This window comes from Gambusia affinis, linkage group LG06, assembly GCF_019740435.1.
Source record: "Gambusia affinis linkage group LG06, SWU_Gaff_1.0, whole genome shotgun sequence".
Lineage (NCBI taxonomy): Eukaryota > Metazoa > Chordata > Actinopteri > Cyprinodontiformes > Poeciliidae > Gambusia > Gambusia affinis.
In genome coordinates this window covers 31,889,201-31,905,897 of record NC_057873.1, presented here as the reverse complement: position 1 = coordinate 31,905,897, position 16,697 = coordinate 31,889,201, and the positions used below count along the sequence as shown (strand labels likewise).

Here is a 16,697-nt window from a genome sequence, read left to right as displayed (position 1 = left end):
TTTCAAATCAAGACATGTTTATTAAGCATTTGTGGTGTCAGAAAAACACCAGTTTTTGCTGTTAAAAGTGTAACCAGCTGCTCAGTTAAGAAAAAAAAACAAAAAAAAAAACATGCCTTACCCCATGAAGATGATGTAGAGGTTCATCCTCAGAACTTGAGGTGATGTTGTGGAGCCAGAGCCTCTTCTGAAGCAGGAAAGTCTTTAGGTTTTCTAATTCCTGATCCCTGGCTTCCTCTTTCATCTTGATTTGCTTAGACTGCAAAAATATGTTGAGGATAAAAACAATGATAAATGAGTTATAACAACAGACTCACAATGTCAAAGTCTCCTAGGCATTCTGAGCTTAATTACAACCAGGTTAAGTTTATGAAGAAAACTATGTTAAGTCACAACACAAATAGCCTCCTTGTAGTTGTAACATGAAGTTGAATGATTGTAATAATCACAATGAAATTTATAAAACACCTATTTCTGAAATAAACGTAACAAACAAATGTATATACAGTCCCTTGCAAAAATATTCAGCCCCCTTGAACTTTTCAACCTTTTGCCACTTTTCAGGCTTCAAACATGAAGATCTTAAATTTGTATTATTATAATCAACAAGAAGTGGGACACAATCATGAGGTGGAACGGAATTTATTTGATATTTTAAAACTTTTTTAACAAATAAAAAACTGCAAAGTGGAGCAGTACATTTTTAAAAAGAGTATCAGAAGTATTTTTCTACAAATGTATTTATTTTACAGTTTTAATATGATCTTAAGTATATTCACATACTAAAGATGTATTTTAGAAAATTACAGCATACTTAAAATATACTTAAATATACTATTTTTTCAGTAGGGATGTCTTAAGGTAACCAAAACCATGTCATATTTTGATGCCGTACACAATCCTCTTAAAAAGTTCGATATTGAATACATTCTAACTTGTGGTTGTAATGTGAAGAAATGTAAAAAGACACAGAAGTCTTTTGTATAAACTCTTTTCAGTAGTTGATCTGTTTCCACCAGATCATAAAACAAGGACAGATACTAAACCTTAAAATAGGAAAAGAGATAAACAACTAGCTTATCAAAATGATCCACTGATTTTCCGCATGATAAGAAGATCATCTCTAATTATCTCTGTTAAAAAAAACAAACAAACTCTGCACTGATATTTTTAAAAACAAAGCATTACTTTTTTCCACTGGCTTATGCAAGCATTAAATTAGTATCACTAACTTGTACTCTTGTAGGCGTGTCATGGTCAGAAGGGGAATATAAAACTGCAAAGTCATCTTGGAAAGACAGAAGCATCTGAGGAGCAAGAACGAATTCAGCAGCAACAAGATGGATACCTTCAAACATCTAAAAAGCAGATCTTCAGGTAAGCTAATGGAATTAAGTGTTAAGCGTTTTGGAGTCCTCAGGAATAGATAAAATATACAAGTACAAGCCATTTACCACTTCTACTATTTACAACTAGCTTTGCTAATGCAGGTTAAGTCATAATAAAGTACAGGAACATTTTCATGCATGATGATGGCTGATTTCTTCCCACAGGAGACAAAAAAACTAAATCTAGGAAGAATTCTAAGCACTTCACAGATGTTCACGGTCTTCCTTGCATTGAAAAGATTGTAACCTCAGTGGAGGACATTCCTGAGCCCATCAGCACCAACATCATCGGCATCATCCCAAACTGGATCAATGGGAATTTCTTGAGAAATGGGCCAGGGAAATTTGAGATGGGTAATCACAGGTGAGAGGATAATTTGGGTTTCCTGTTATGTAAAGCTAAAGATTTGTCTGTTAAAGGATTCTATAGAATGAAACATTTACTAGCTTAATGAAACTGTTCTGCCTTTTCTTATGGTCTCTCCATCATGTAAAGCTTCAACCACTGGTTTGATGGGATGGCTCTTCTGCACCAGTTCAAAATATCAAATGGGGAGGTCACTTATAGGAGCCGCTTCCTGTCAAGTGACAGCTACAAATCCAACAAGGAACAGAATCGCATTGTGATGTCTGAGTTTGGGACGGTTACCATGCCTGACCCATGCAAAAACTTCTTCCAGCGCTTTGTGTCAAGGTTTGAATTACCAAGTAAGTAGTGTGTGTTACTACACACAATTAAAGCAAATAGTTGAGATACTTTATCTCAATGTAAAACTACACCATTGATAATGTCAGCTTCTTCTGTTCCACCAGAACCAACAGACAATGCCAATGTGAGTTTTGTGACCTACAAAGGTGATTTCTATGTCAGCACTGAAACTAATATCATGCACAAGGTGGACCCAGAGACCCTGGAAGCAACTCAGAAAGTAAGAATAAATATTGTTGTGGAATCTCTAAAGGGGGAGTATTACGTTAGATCAACTTTTTTGATCTGTGCATCATGTTATTCCCTCATAGTGTTGTTTTGATTTTTTAATGCATGTTTGAGAAATCTTTTAATCTGGCAACCATTCAGCTGTGGAAAACAACTGGTTGGACCCAGTTCCATCTTCAAGGACGAACGCTGAAAAGCAGCATTTCAACATAGATGAGTCATGTTGTGTTGACTTTCTGAAGATGGAGTTTCAGAAAGAACAGGAGATTTTAAAGAGACAGAAGCCCAATTTCAAGGTGTTAGATTAGGAAGTTAAATTTCTTCTAAGTCATATTTCATATATAGCTTTTTTTTAAATATCAACTGAAGGTAATAGTTTGTTGATTGTATTTTAATACGCCACTATGTGCCTGGAAATACGTAATACTGCCCCTTTAAATAAAGTAATTATTTTCTTCAGAGGTTACCTCTTCTCCCTGCAGGTGGACTGGAGCAAATTTATTGCAGTAAATGGAGCAACTGCACATCCACATACTGAGCCAGATGGAACAGTGTATAACATGGGCAATTCCTATAGCAGCAAAGGTATTTCATATCATCATATTAGGCCCAAGAATTGCAAAACTTTGGTACTACTCACAGACTTAAAGAAACTCACTGGGGCTGTGTTGTATCTGTGCTGACAGGAGCATATTACAACATTATCAAAGTGCCTCCAACCAAGGTAGCAGAGGAGGAAACCCTGGAGGGAACCACAGTGCTGTGCTCAATTCCAGCAGAGGACAAGACCAAACCCTCTTACTACCACAGCTTTGGTGAGTTAAAGATCTGCAAATTATAAGGTTGCTTTTGATCTTTATGCTAATGTGAGAACCAGTTTAGAACAAATTGTCTTTTCGTTTGTGGTGAACAAAAACAACAGTTTTAGGAATAAAAGAAGATTGTTTTTTTTATACATTTTATTGCCATTACAGTAATCTAACACTTTTTATAGTTACTGACCAACCTTATGTTTCCTTTTTTTTTCTCCCCTCCAGGGGGTCTTTTGTGGGCTCTAGTTTCCCTTATATGACAGTAGGCTGACAGGAAAGGGGGAGGAAGAGGGGGAAGACATGCGGCAAATGTCGCCGGGTCCGGGAATTGAACCCGCGACGGCCGCGTCGAGGACTCAAGGCCTCCAAATGTGAATCGCGCTATCCCCTACGCCAGGGGATGTTTCCTTGATGTTTCATCAAGGAAACATCAACCTTATGTTTCCTTGATGATTTTTTTGTTTAGTTCAATCAGGTCCAAGTTGTTGTGGTTGGAGGGCCCTCTTGCCATCACCCTAATCTAGCTGCTGTCACAGATTCAGGACAGCTTTCTGGTGGGGCCATTTCAAAATTTTAATGTTTCTTCCAGTTAACATGCCAAACATGTCGGTTAACTTACATTTTTAATTTAAATCTGAATCTGCCAGAGTTATGAATACTGTAACTCCGTAACACTGCAGAATTTTCAAAAAGTAACTAATATAATAATCTGAATCTGTTGCAGCAATGTCTGAGAGCTATGTGGTGTTCATTGAGCAGCCCATCAAGATGGACCTGCTGAAAATTGCGACCGGCAAACTAACAAGAAAAAGCATCAGTGATGGCTTCTCCTGGAACCCCAAGCTCAACACTATCCTTCACCTGATTCACAAACTTACAGGCAAAGTAAATGGAACATTCAAAAAAAGTCAAATATTTTACTTTATGTGAGATACATTTTCAACAGATTCATTGCTGCTTCTGCCTTTCAGGTAAGCTCCATCAAGTATCTTGCCAAGCCGATATCTACCTTTCACCAGATCAATGCATATGAGGAGGATGGTTTCTTGATCATTGACTTGTGTGCTTCGGACGATGGACAGGCTATAGCAAACTACAACATCCAAAACTTGCGCAAGTCTGGGGAGGCCCTTGATGAGGTAACATGCCCAAATAAAATGCTAAAATCTTGTAAGCTTAACAACCAATTTGTGAGAAAAACCCAACCAATAAGCACAATTAGCAACTTAACCAGTTGCATGATTGCAACTCCATCTAAAATGATGACAACACTTTCATAAAGTTCAAAACTAGAATAAGAACAAGGAAGAAAGGGGATGCCTTTGAATAAGCCGAGAAGCGGCTGGTGGTGACGACAGCAGAAGGAGGCTGTGTTTGGTGGGATTGGACCGAAATCTGAAGTTGACAGAGCAGAATCGACAAATTGCTGATTGTAATTCTTTAATCATTGGGTTTTTCTTATAAGCTGGTCCATCTTTAATTAAAGTGGCACATCCTCCTTCACCACCATTACTTCTATCCTGTCTTTCTATTCAGAAATCTTTTAAATTCTTGTCCATTAGCTATTAAACTTCTGGCATTCCACTGAAGAATATATAGAACCGTTATAAAAGCTTGGATCCTAATCCTGAGCATTTTCATACCATTTTGAGTTGCACTCAAATTGGTATGAATTTGATCTGCTTGGATTTCTTTCATATCTAAAAACCTTCCTGTTTCTGTTACAATTGCTTTTATTTTATCACTTTTCTTCTTTATTTGTACTGTAACATTAATAATATGGCACATAAATGCTACAAAGTTTTCTATTTTCACCACCACTGTATTTTCATCCACTCTACATTCATGCAAACATGCATTTTGTGTTTTCGTTGGCGGTAACAAGATTTGTCTCAGATAATTCTGCCCTTGGTTTGTATTCCAAGTTGTGTTTCTTTTACCTGTTTCTCCCAAATTCATTCCTCTTGCACTGTCTTTCCTTACTCTCTTTAGAGTTTCAGCATATGAAACTATTAATTGGATTCTTTGACGTTCTCTGGCTTCCCTTTGTACTTTACATGCACCATATGTACCATTTGCTGTTTTAACTTGACAATATGCTATGCTGTGTTCTACTCTGCAGTTACATTTGATTTTAGCATCTGTATTACATTTTCCAAATTCATGTGGACCTCCACATCTTGCAAGCCTAACTTTTCCTTTACAATCCTTTGCAATGTATCCCATTCTTTGGCAAATAAAACATCTGAGGGGTTTAGGGGTGTACTCTCTAACTCTGTAATTCATGTATCCCAGCTGGATATTGTCTGGCATAATGATTTCAAACTGTAGAATCACTGCCATAGTGTCTTTAAGATCCCTGTATTTTTTATTTTTAATCCTGGTGGCATCTCTTATTTTCTCTCCTTTGACTTGTTTTTTTCACATCCTGCATTGTCATTTCAAATGGAACTCCTGAAATTACTCCTCTCAGCCTTGCTAAAGATCCAGAAATATACGTTTTGATTCTTTCCCCAGTCAGGGTTTTCATTTTGATTATCTTCTGTTGTTCTGATTCATTGACAGCATGTATTAGCACTCTTCTGTTATTTATGATCGTAGATGTTTTATTTTTCCCTATTTCTTCCTCTATTGCAGGGGTGCCCAAAGTCGGTCCTCGAGGGCCGGCACCTGCATGTCTTAGTTCTCTCCTTGGTGGCACCAACAATCTTTTCAGCAGGTCAATGTTCTTCTTAGGCCTTCTAACAAGCCATCATTTGAGCCAGGTGCATTAAACCAGGGAGAGAACTAAAACATGCAGGATGCCTGCACTCAAGGACCGACTTTGGGCACCCCTGGTCTATTGCTTTGGTCAGCTTTATTGGGTGAATAGATCCCCCTTCTATTCTATTCAAAGTCATTCCACCATGACTTTGAATTACACTTCTATGGAAAAATCTTTCTGTTCTCGTGAACCCGTTTGTTTGTTTTTGTCCTTTTGCCAACTTCTGCTCTTGCCTCACTTTCTTTTGACCAACTTCTTGCCCCTTCATGTCTTTTATTAAGTTCTCTTTTCACTCTTGATTATGTTGACATCATCCATTTCATCTCATTTCAACTATTTCCTCCTGAGTCATGTTGTTGTAGCAAGTCATGTTGCTACAGTCAATGTGCAGTTTATGCAATCCCCCAAAATCAAATCCTACCACCTTTGTTTGTTTGCTACGTTCACTTCACCTCCTGTCTCCCAGCTTCCCTGTGCCAGCTTCTCCCCTACCCTCAGCTGACTCTTGCTCATCTATTCACACCTGCTACCAATGAGCTCATCAGCCCTGCTCCATTGTTCTCGCCACCTCCTAGTATTTAGAATACGTTTGCCAGTCTAGAAGCCACTCAGTTACTTTGCTACTCAAGTTGTCAGTCAGTCAGTTCACCCAGTCAGTCTACCACTCAATCAGTCATAGTCAGTTGTCAGTCTGCAGATGAAACAATCAGGTAGCCAAACAATAGGGCTCCTGTGCTTGCACCATGTTTTCCCTGCAACTGTGGAATAAAACAACAAAGAACTGCATTTTTTATTTGAGGTTGGAACTGTGTAAGCCTGAAACCCAGAGTGTATCAAGTGGCTATTTGAGTTAAATTCACTTTTATTTTAACCATCTTGAAGTCTTAAGTTTTTTTAATTTTTGAGTTCTTTGAGAGCTATTGGACTAAGAGTTCTGCTTTAACCTGACACTTCTTTGTATGTATATGTATATGTTCAGCTGAACATTTTTCTGCTTACTGAGGCTCATAGGAACCTATTTCCACACCAGGTGTACAACACCCTCTGTAGAGTCTTTCCTCGACGATTTGTGCTGCCTCTCACGATTGACCACTGCACCCCCTACAACCAGAACCTGATTGACCTGCCCAACTGCACAGCCACCGCTGTTAGAATTGGCAAAAACAAGGTATTCAGTCAAAATAATCTACAGACGTTAGTTGTAGAAAATGTGTAAACCACACATTTTTTCCCCTAAAATAAGGGTAGGCAATACAGGTCCTCAAGGGCAGGTGTCATTCAACTATTGGATGTCTCTTAGGTCCAAAACCTCCTAAGTGCAGTCACATTCTCCAGCGTTGTGCTAATGATCTCATTATTTGACTGAGATGTGTTGAAGCAGGGACACATCTAAAGGTTGCAGGACTCTGGCCCTCAAGGCCTGGAATTGCCCACCCATGTTCTACAGAGAGCACTAAATCATCAACAACAAAAAAACTCTGAGAAAAATGATATTTGTGATGCTAACTTTTACATATAGGTGTTCTGTACCCATGAGGACCTCCATGGGGAGGATCTCCATAAATATGGGGGTCTGGAGTTCCCCCAGATAAATTATAGCAAGTACAACATGCATCCATATCGCTATTTCTATGGCTGTGGCTTCAGACACCTTGTAGGGGACACCCTATTGAAGATGGACATCCAGAGGAAAGAAATGAAGGTAAACTGATGTATTCCAACAAATAAACTGAACTAAATTGTGTACATGTAACACACTTTTTTCACTAAAGGTGTGGGAGTGTCCCAGTCTGTATCCATCTGAGCCTATCTTTGTACCCTGCCCATATGCTACAGATGAAGATGACGGTATCATCCTGTCTGTGATCATTACTCCAAACAAGGTCAGGTATATTTTAACTGTGAAGTTCTAATACCTCACAGTACTTCATAGAAATAAGGAGAAATGTTAAATGTAAAATTGACCTTTTTGAGTTATAATATTATTCCCACATCAAAACCATATCTGGAGTGTTGCCTTGATTTTCTTTTTCACGCATGTTTGAGAAATCCTTTAATCTAAAAGGCAACCATTCAGCTGTGCAAAACACTAGGTTGGACATATCACTGCCTCACAGGGTAGCCCACCTCCAAAGATTCCCCACTCAGATCCTTCAGAATAGCAAGCAGCAGTTAATAAACACTTGGTGGAACTGCACATCTGCTGAGCTCATTACAGGAGCTACTTGCTAGTGCAAGGCTGGTCAAAAAAAATACAAGAATTTTGCACAAAAGCTTAATTACCCAAAAACACACCTAAATATTTGAACCCACCTTTTCTCCACACTAGGCCTCCAGACAGACTGAGTTGATCCCCCAACTGACTTTCAACAGTTATAGCCTCTCTCTTTCTCCAGTTTACTTTTGCTGAAGAGATACAGCCAAAAAGAAAGACAGCGTTGACTAAAACATCAATATCTTCCTGTGTGTTTACAAAAACTATTAAATCATCAGCATAAGCTGACATCTTTAAAGAGACATTACACCCAGGAATAGAAACGCCACACAAATTTTTCCTCAGCTTATGAAGCAAAGGTTCAATTGCCAAGGAATAAAGCATCCTTGACAAAGAACAGACTTGCCTCACTCCTCCATCCATTCATCCATTTTCTTCCGCTTTATCCGGGGTCGGGTCACAAGGGAAGCAGCTTCAGAAGAGAGGCCCAGACTTCCATCTCCCCAGACACTTGTTCCAGCTCCTCCAGGGAAATCCCAAGGCGTTCCCAGGCCAGCCGAGAAACATAGTACCTCCAGAGTGTCCTGGGTCTTCCCCCGGGGCATTCTTCCTCCCGGTGGGAGGCATCCTGACCAGATGCCCGAGCCACCTCAACTGGCTCCTCTTGATGAGAAGGAGCAGCGGCTCTACTCTGAGTCCCTCCCGGATGACTGAGCTTTTCACCCTATCTCTTAGGGAGAGCCCAGACACCCTACAGAAAAAAAACATTTTGGCCTCTTGTATCCACTATATATATATATATCTATATATATATATATATATATAGATATATATATATATATAATACTCTTCTCACCCACCGCGGGTGGTCTTCTCTCTGTCTTCCTCTGAGCTCGGGTCCTCTACCAGAGGCCTGGGAGCTTGAGGGTTCTGTGCAGTATCTTGGCTGTGCCTAGGACTGCACATTTCTGGACTGAGATGTCTGATGTTGTTCCTGGGATCTGTTGTAGCCACTGCCTGAGTTTGGGGTTGACTGCCCCGAGGGCCCAGATGACCACAGGCACCACTGTGGTCTTCACCTTCCAGGCCCTTTCCAGTTCCTCCCTTAGGCCCTGGTATTTCTCCAGTTTCTCATGCTCCTTTTTCCTGATGTTGCAGTCACTTGGTATTGCTACATCCACCACAACGGTTTTCCTCTGTTGTTTATCCACTACGACAATGTCCGGTTGGTTCGCCCTCACCATTTTATCTGTCTGGATCTGGAAGCCCCACAAGATCTTAGCTCGGTCATTCTCCACTACCTTTGGGGGTGTTTCCCACTTTGATCTCGGGGGTTCCAGTCCATATTCTGCACAGATGTTTCTGTACACTATGCCTGCCACTTGGTTATGTCGTTCCATGTATTCTTTCCCTGCCAGTATCTTGCACCCTGCTGTTATGTGTTGGACTGTCTCAGGGGCCTCCTTGCACAACCTACACCTTGGGTCTTGTCTGGTGTGGTAGATCTGGGCCTCAATTGCTCTGACTCTCTCTCTCTCTGTGTGTGTCTCTCTCTATACTATAAAATGATGGAAGCCGTAAAACACATACTACTGCCCTTTTAAATGCATCATAGTTATTTTATATTTGCCTTTTTTTCAGGACAAGAGTACTTTCCTTCTGGTTTTGGATGCGAAGACATTCGAGGAGCTGGGAAGGGCTGTGGTGCCAGTCAACATCCCATATGGCTTCCATGGAACATTCAGTAGCACAGCCTAGACCTGCCTTCTTTAAAGTTCTTGTCTAATTATACATTACAAATGACTTCGTTATACATTTAATGATAGACTGAAACCCTTCAAGGCTCTCTGTTTATATGTTGCATGCTGATGTTTTGCTTATATGACAAAAAAAGGCTTGAGAATATTGATACTATGAAAACTTTAAGCACAATGTACCCTATATTAGTGTGAGAGTGTGTGTATTCTATTGTGCAACAGGGCATGTGTAATGAAAAGATTGCTTAAATAAAAGATGCTGCTTCTGAAAACCCTGCAATAGCAGAAAAAATGGTAAATGCTCACACAGTACATTTCTAAATGCATGAAGCATAAGGAAAAACTTGTGCTTAAGTGTAAAGGGCTTTCATTCACTCCTGTTTGACTGAAAAAGAAGAAACAGGAAGTGATTGTTTGAATAAAATGTTTCAAAAATCACTCACACCGTTTATTTTCCTGTAGCTTTAAAAATTACTTTGGTAATTTTAAAGAAAATAATGTCACCCCGCAATGCTTTTCATAAGTCACAGGAATGTTTTCTTCTTTGTTTGTGCTTCTCTTTTAAGTGTCTGTAGAGAACAAAATGCGTCACTATTTGTACTGTGACTGCAGCTGGAATAAGTGGAGACATTTTTATTCATTTAACATTTTATTTCAGCAGAAAGATAAAATAATTTTGTAAATGAATTCTCTGTCATTTATTTACAAAGAGATATTTCTATATTCTAAGTACAGATTCAATAAAAACGTCGGTATTTTAACATATTTCCTCCTGAACTGCAGACAGGTCACATTTAGTACACAAGCAGGGTGACCAGAGAAATAAAACAAACACACCTGCCTCATCTCCCACTTAACGTACAAATTTAACTCTGCAGCTTATTAGAAATTAGAGCCAAACTTTGCCTCAGGTTGCACTTCTTGTCTTTCAGGTAGGACTCCAGGTTTCGAGCTTCTGTCAGAATGCCCTCCAGTTCCTTCATCTGTGTCGTGTCTGCTGCTGCTCTCTCACTGAAACAAACCAGACTGACAGTAAAAATATGATCATACTCTTAAAACAGGGGAAAAGTTACACATCCTGACGTTTTATTAGGTGGCACACACTACACGGTCTTCATCCCACATTTTGAAAACAATCAGTTGTTTAAACAAACCTTAACAACTAGTGATTACTGTTAGGTAAATTGTATTACTAGTATTATCAAATATTCGTTGTATCATGTAGCCTTGTAGTTACATTTAGATAATGTTTACTATATGCTTTTACTCTTTTTACTCTTAGTATAAGTAATGTTTCTGTGTGTTGAATAACTTTGATTCCTTCCTGAGGCCTCCCTGAGAGATAGCAGTGACAACCACTCCCAGCAGAGTTTATTGCCCTGCGAGAAGCTCTGCTCTCCTTTGTTTGTTAGATAGCTATAAAGCCGTCGCCTTGAAGACATACAACGTGCCCTGCTCAACCCCATGCCTGAAACAAGAATATTCTAGTGTTTAAGTAATCTGTGTCTGGATAGTGATTGTCATTAGCGTTGCAACTATGTGATGAATTGTTTTCCCCGCCCTTTGAGAGTTGCAGCGCCCAATGTGAGAGGGATCCTAAATGCAATAAAAAGAGAGGAGCAGGCATATGTGTTTTCAGAGCGGTAGGAGATTGTAACTGAAAGCACATCTCTGTCTGTTCTCCTCGCGAGCACAAGAATCGAACTCTCTTGTCTTTCCTGTGTTTGTTTAATTTGTCTTTAATAGGTATTTAGACCTGACAATTACACACTAAACACCTGGACCCGCTGAAAGATCACAGACTACTAGATACTTTCAGAATAACAAAAACTGACAGAATGCATCAAACTCAAACAGTTTTAAGGGCAAGAGCTTGAAGGAACACACACTAATAAGTGGAGGTAATAGAATATATTACAAAGTAAACTTAGATCATCCTGACTGTATATGACAATGTTTGATGGGGTTAGGAATGACTCAACATTGACCTTAAACATGTAATCTCTTTTTGGCCACAGCGTGAAATCCAGTGCAGTAATGCTTTTATGTTATGTAGACGCAAACTGAGATTTTTTTTAAGTTGCCATATAGGCATAGCCAGGTGCTAGCAGTCGTTCAGCCTTAAACTTTTAATCAGCTGATGTAAGGGTGATCGAGATTTCCAAAAAATATCACAATATTCTTTTAAAAAACTTCAATGACAACATCACAGACAATATTCCACATTTTCAGATTTTCATTTGTTTTTATGATTTGGCCAAATAAATATGTAACTTCAAAACAGTTGCTTTTTTTAGTTTAGTTTATAAACTGACATTAGAATAAGAAATATTTTCATAAATAAAATCACATAATATGTTTAGTGCATCAAAGAAAATATAAAATAGATCAAATATAAATGCAAACTAATTATGGCCAACAAAAAGCTGCCCCGAGGCAAAAAGTCACTTGGTAACTGATGTCAGTTACCAAGTGTAACTAAAAAATGTCAGGTTCCATGTTTTTCTGTGTATTTATTTCTAGTTTCATGTGTGTCTGAGTCACCGTGTTGTCCTGTCTATCTCCTTGATTAGTTCCCAGGTGTGTCTCGTCCCCTGATTACCTCATGTGTATTTAGTGTCACCTGTGTCTCCGTGTCTTTGTTGGGTCCTCGTCTCATTTTGGCGTCAGTTCTGCACATGTCAGTTTGTCCATAGATGTTTTCCTGTTGCTACCTGTTATGAGCATCAACCTACGCTCAGCAGTGCTGCCAGGTCTGTGGACTGTTTCTGGATTATTGTCAGGATTAAATTCATCATCTACATCTCTTCTGGGTCTGCCGCGTCTACCTCACCTCACACCACACCAATTCATGACAAAAAAATACACAAATAAAACAAACTTGTAGTTCAACGGAACATTAGTTTTAGAAGATGTTAAAAGAACACCTACATTATGTGCAACACTAAGAATTTTATTTTAATATAAAAAATAATCTTACTTTTAATAATGCTCAACACCAAAATACATGTTACATAAAAAACTGCACCGAGTAAATGCTTGTGATAACATTCTAATGATCTGGAACTCATTTTCATTTCTTCCATCTGCCACAGACATCTCCACTGAAGTAATAACATCAATGGAATTGAAGTTATTAATTAAATTAATTAATTTAATGTTTAGCTTTCATATTCCTGCAACTGCAACGACCCCTCACCCCCAAGTCCATCTCTCCTGCACTTCCTCCTGCTGCTCTGTTTGCTTTGCTTTACCAACAGTGAGCAAAGTTTGGTTAATTTTTTTCCTAAAGGAATATTTGATTCGAGACACAGAGCAATAAGCACTCTTGGTTCTACTGATTCATTCTCAATTTAGGCAACGTGATTATCTGCAGCTAGCTAGCTTCTTCCATATTCTTGAGTAGTCATTGTAAACTTGTACCTGCCATCAAAAAAATGACAAAATGGACAGAAAATGTTTCTTCTGTCTCTGAATTCCAAGTAACCAGGTAACAGTGGGTAAGGGAGCTGCAGCGGCCAAAACACTACATCCTTCCCTTATTGCTGACATCAGCTAAATCTGTGAGATTTGGTCCAGTTCAGAGTGTGGACCAGCTTAACCAGCTTCTTATTTGTTTTAATTGCAGTTGGCAAACAACTATAGAAACAGGTCAGGCTCAGTTAAGTGGCATCATCATTTGATATTGTTATATTAACTTTTTTCACCAGTGTCAAAAAGTCCACCGGTATTATTGTAAGCAAGATTACGTAGCAAAATCTCAGTTAAAATGCCGTTTTGAGTCATTTGTCTACTATTCTATTTGCACTGTCTTTTCTAGATTTTTTTTCTTTTTGCATTTGGAGATCACTGGTTATGATCTCCAGAATGCAGTTTGAATATTTGCAATTTCTTCACCGGTATTGATATTTTTTGCAGAATTGTATCTGACAGTTAAAATTGTGCCAGTGCTTGTGGTCAAAAACTGTGTTGAGAAAGTGTGATGTAAACACTGTCATTGGGGTGGTTAGATGTAACACTCTGTGGTCTCCTATGCAGTCATAGGCAGTTGCATGGCTAATTACCAGAAATCCAAATACAAGCTATCACAACCCTTAAGCTTCAAGTCAGAGTAGCATGTCTAAAAACTGGAACAACTTCAGGATTACCGTAAAAGGTCAGTAAAGTTTGTGAGCAGCATGCTGATCTCTCTTCTTGCACCTGGAGCAAGAAACAAAATGTTACATAATAGTAATATTTCCATTCTAGTAGTAAAAAGGAACTATTATATGTTTTATATATGTTTTTCAGAAACTGTAAGTGATCTAAGGTTAGTCTAGACTGGGATATTCTGTTTGTTTTATACATATTAAAAGCAGCTTTCTACTACTTGTGAGAACGGCATACCTGCAACTGTGGCATCAAATGAACCGGCTGACTTCAGAGTAGATGCTTCAGAATGAGCTTTTTTCTTCTTTGGTGGAGATTTGTCCCGATATGAATGTGGACAATCCATCTGCAGCAAGGAGAAAAGATGAATACTTAAAGTTTGTCATGGCAGTTTTGTTCCTCTTAATCTGTCACTGTATCTTCTGTCAAACATCTGAACACACGTTAAAAACAGACTCCTCAAAATGGAATATCCAAGGTAAAGTGATGCATGATTTTGAAAATGTCTGATGAAAAATGAAAAATAGTAAATGTGTGCATTGTATTCACATACAGCAGACCCTTTAAATTGAATACCTTGAAATAAAATTCTCTCTCTTCCCCCACCACCACACACCATTTTCTACCTCGTTACATGCCTTGTTTAAAGCGAGCGACACCAGAATAACTTGACCTATGCATGTAACCCCTAAAGCAGGGGTGCCCAAACTTTTTGAAACCAAGATCTACTTTTTCTTTCACCAGCCGGCAGAGAGTTACCACAAGACACAAAGTTATGAAAATTGTAAATGAAACTCTATTGACTAATTTTATATGCAAATACACATCAATAACAGCACACATATTAAAGTGGTAGAAAATTGAATGCAGTTTGGTCCTCAGAGATTTCTGATACTAGAAGGAGATTGCTAGTTTCTCATAGCAGAAGCTTGTTGCAAACTTTAGACCAGCAGGCGTCAATCAGTTATGGTAGATCTAAAATTTAGTTTTATAATTTAAATGTGAGAGACTACAGACTAATAGGAGGAACCAAAGAGAACTGTTAAGATAAAAGCACACCTTCTAAAGTTGGGAAATTTTTCCTCCAACAGGTAGAAGAGGTGTCAACTCAAGCCAGATGTTGGACTGGATGTTTATTTCAGTGTCAATTATGAATGTTAGCTCTTCATTTTCAGCAGTGGAACTATGCAGGTTGAAAAAGCTTCTCATTTTGGAGAAAGTCGCATAAACATCCACATGTAGTCAGTAAAGCTCCTCTCAAACTCTGGGCTCAAGGCAAGATTTTAATATTGGACAAGTAATTTAATTTCACATGATTGTTGTGGTAGGAGCCATTTGTTTGCTAAATACTTCATTAAATGTCCTATTTAATGTTTGTTGTGAATGACAAACAAGGTAATTAGTCCAATTTTGTCGTTTATTGAACACTAAAGTTACAGCAGCTATAATGTGCCATAGCAAAGGTAAACAAAGGTAAAATAACCAGAACAAGTGAGCAACTCAAAACCACTCCTATTTTTTTTACTTAGTCTGTACTTAGAGCGTACTTTAAAAACATGACATTCAGTGCACTACAATATTTTGTTTTCAGGCTTGATGTTTATTTTGTGATTATCTATAAGCGCTGGCCTGAACACAGCAGTGGTTGATTATCCATCCCATCCATCCATTTTCTTACACCCTTCTTCCCTAATGGGGTCGGGAGGGTTGCTGGTTCCTCTCCAGCTGCGTTCCGGGCGAGAGGCGGGGTCACCCTGGACAGGTCGCCAGTCTGTCACAGGGCAACACAAAGACATACAAGACAAACAACCATGCACACACACACTCACACCTAGGGAGAATTTAGAGAGCCCAATTAACCTGACAGTCATGTTTTTGGACTGTGGGAGGAAGCCGTAGAACCCGGAGAGAACCCACCATGCACAGGGAGAACATGCAAACTCCATGCAGAAAGACCCCAGGCCGGGAATCGAACCCAGGACCTTCTTGCTGCAAGGCAACAGCTCTACCAACTGCGCCACTGTGCAGCCCAGTGGTTGATTAGCTACTTTAAATTCCTGCTCTGCTAGTGATGTCAGAAATTCGGTCTGTGGGTCGCCTTTTTTTAATGGAACCGAAATGCACAGAATTGTGCAACATCTTGTTGGAATAATCATTACTGTGATTATTAGTTTTGTTGAGTCATTAATTTGAACATGTTTTGTTGAGTTCTTTTTATCTTTAATAAAGTTACAGACGTTTTGGATCTTAGTGAATATTTTGATAAGTGCACTAGGAGAGGACCTGCTGGTCTCAGCCTCTTGGCAGCGTTCAGCTTGTCTCTTACTGCAGAAATCAACTCAAAACCTTCCAGAGGTCGACCAGTTGATTGTGATTGACATATTGAGCACGCCTGCTCTAAAGCTTTCGAATGCTGCATAATGGTCAAGTGAATGCTGGTAAATTGCAAGCCACACCTCTTTGGTTATGCTATCCAATCTGCATCCACTGAAAATACACCCTTGCAAGGTACAGTGTTTATCACAGAACTAGAGTTGATTCAAGGGGCCTAAATATAAAGATTCCTGCCACATATGTTTTAGACACAATTTTTATTTGTAACAACTTTTGAAAACCTTGTATCCTTTTTCTATCATTTCAAAAAGTTCTTAGTGCTGATTTGTCACATAAAGTGT

General features: G+C 38.9%; 1 protein-coding gene across 1 annotated transcript; it reads left to right on the top strand.

The window, feature by feature from the left end:
* Positions 1-1,313: 1,313 nt before the first annotated feature.
* bco2b (beta-carotene oxygenase 2b) lies at positions 1,314-10,145 on the top strand. The gene is made up of 12 exons (XM_044119109.1): positions 1,314-1,377; positions 1,554-1,752; positions 1,885-2,096; positions 2,202-2,317; positions 2,808-2,910; positions 3,012-3,140; positions 3,862-4,022; positions 4,109-4,276; positions 6,932-7,069; positions 7,421-7,603; positions 7,674-7,784; positions 9,758-10,145. Exons 1-12 carry the CDS (start codon positions 1,341-1,343, stop codon positions 9,872-9,874), a joined length of 1,674 nt encoding a protein of 557 aa, XP_043975044.1. The 5' UTR covers positions 1,314-1,340; the 3' UTR covers positions 9,875-10,145.
* The last annotated feature ends 6,552 nt before the right edge of the window (positions 10,146-16,697 follow it).

Coding starts and splice junctions, on each gene's coding strand:
- bco2b (XM_044119109.1), top strand. CDS start 1,341: ATGGATACCTTCAAACATCTAAAAAGCAGATCTTCAG. Junction 1,378..1,553: donor TCTAAAAAGCAGATCTTCAG/GTAAGCTAATGG, acceptor TTCTTCCCACAG/GAGACAAAAAAACTAAATCT. Junction 7,070..7,420: donor TTAGAATTGGCAAAAACAAG/GTATTCAGTCAA, acceptor TTTTACATATAG/GTGTTCTGTACCCATGAGGA.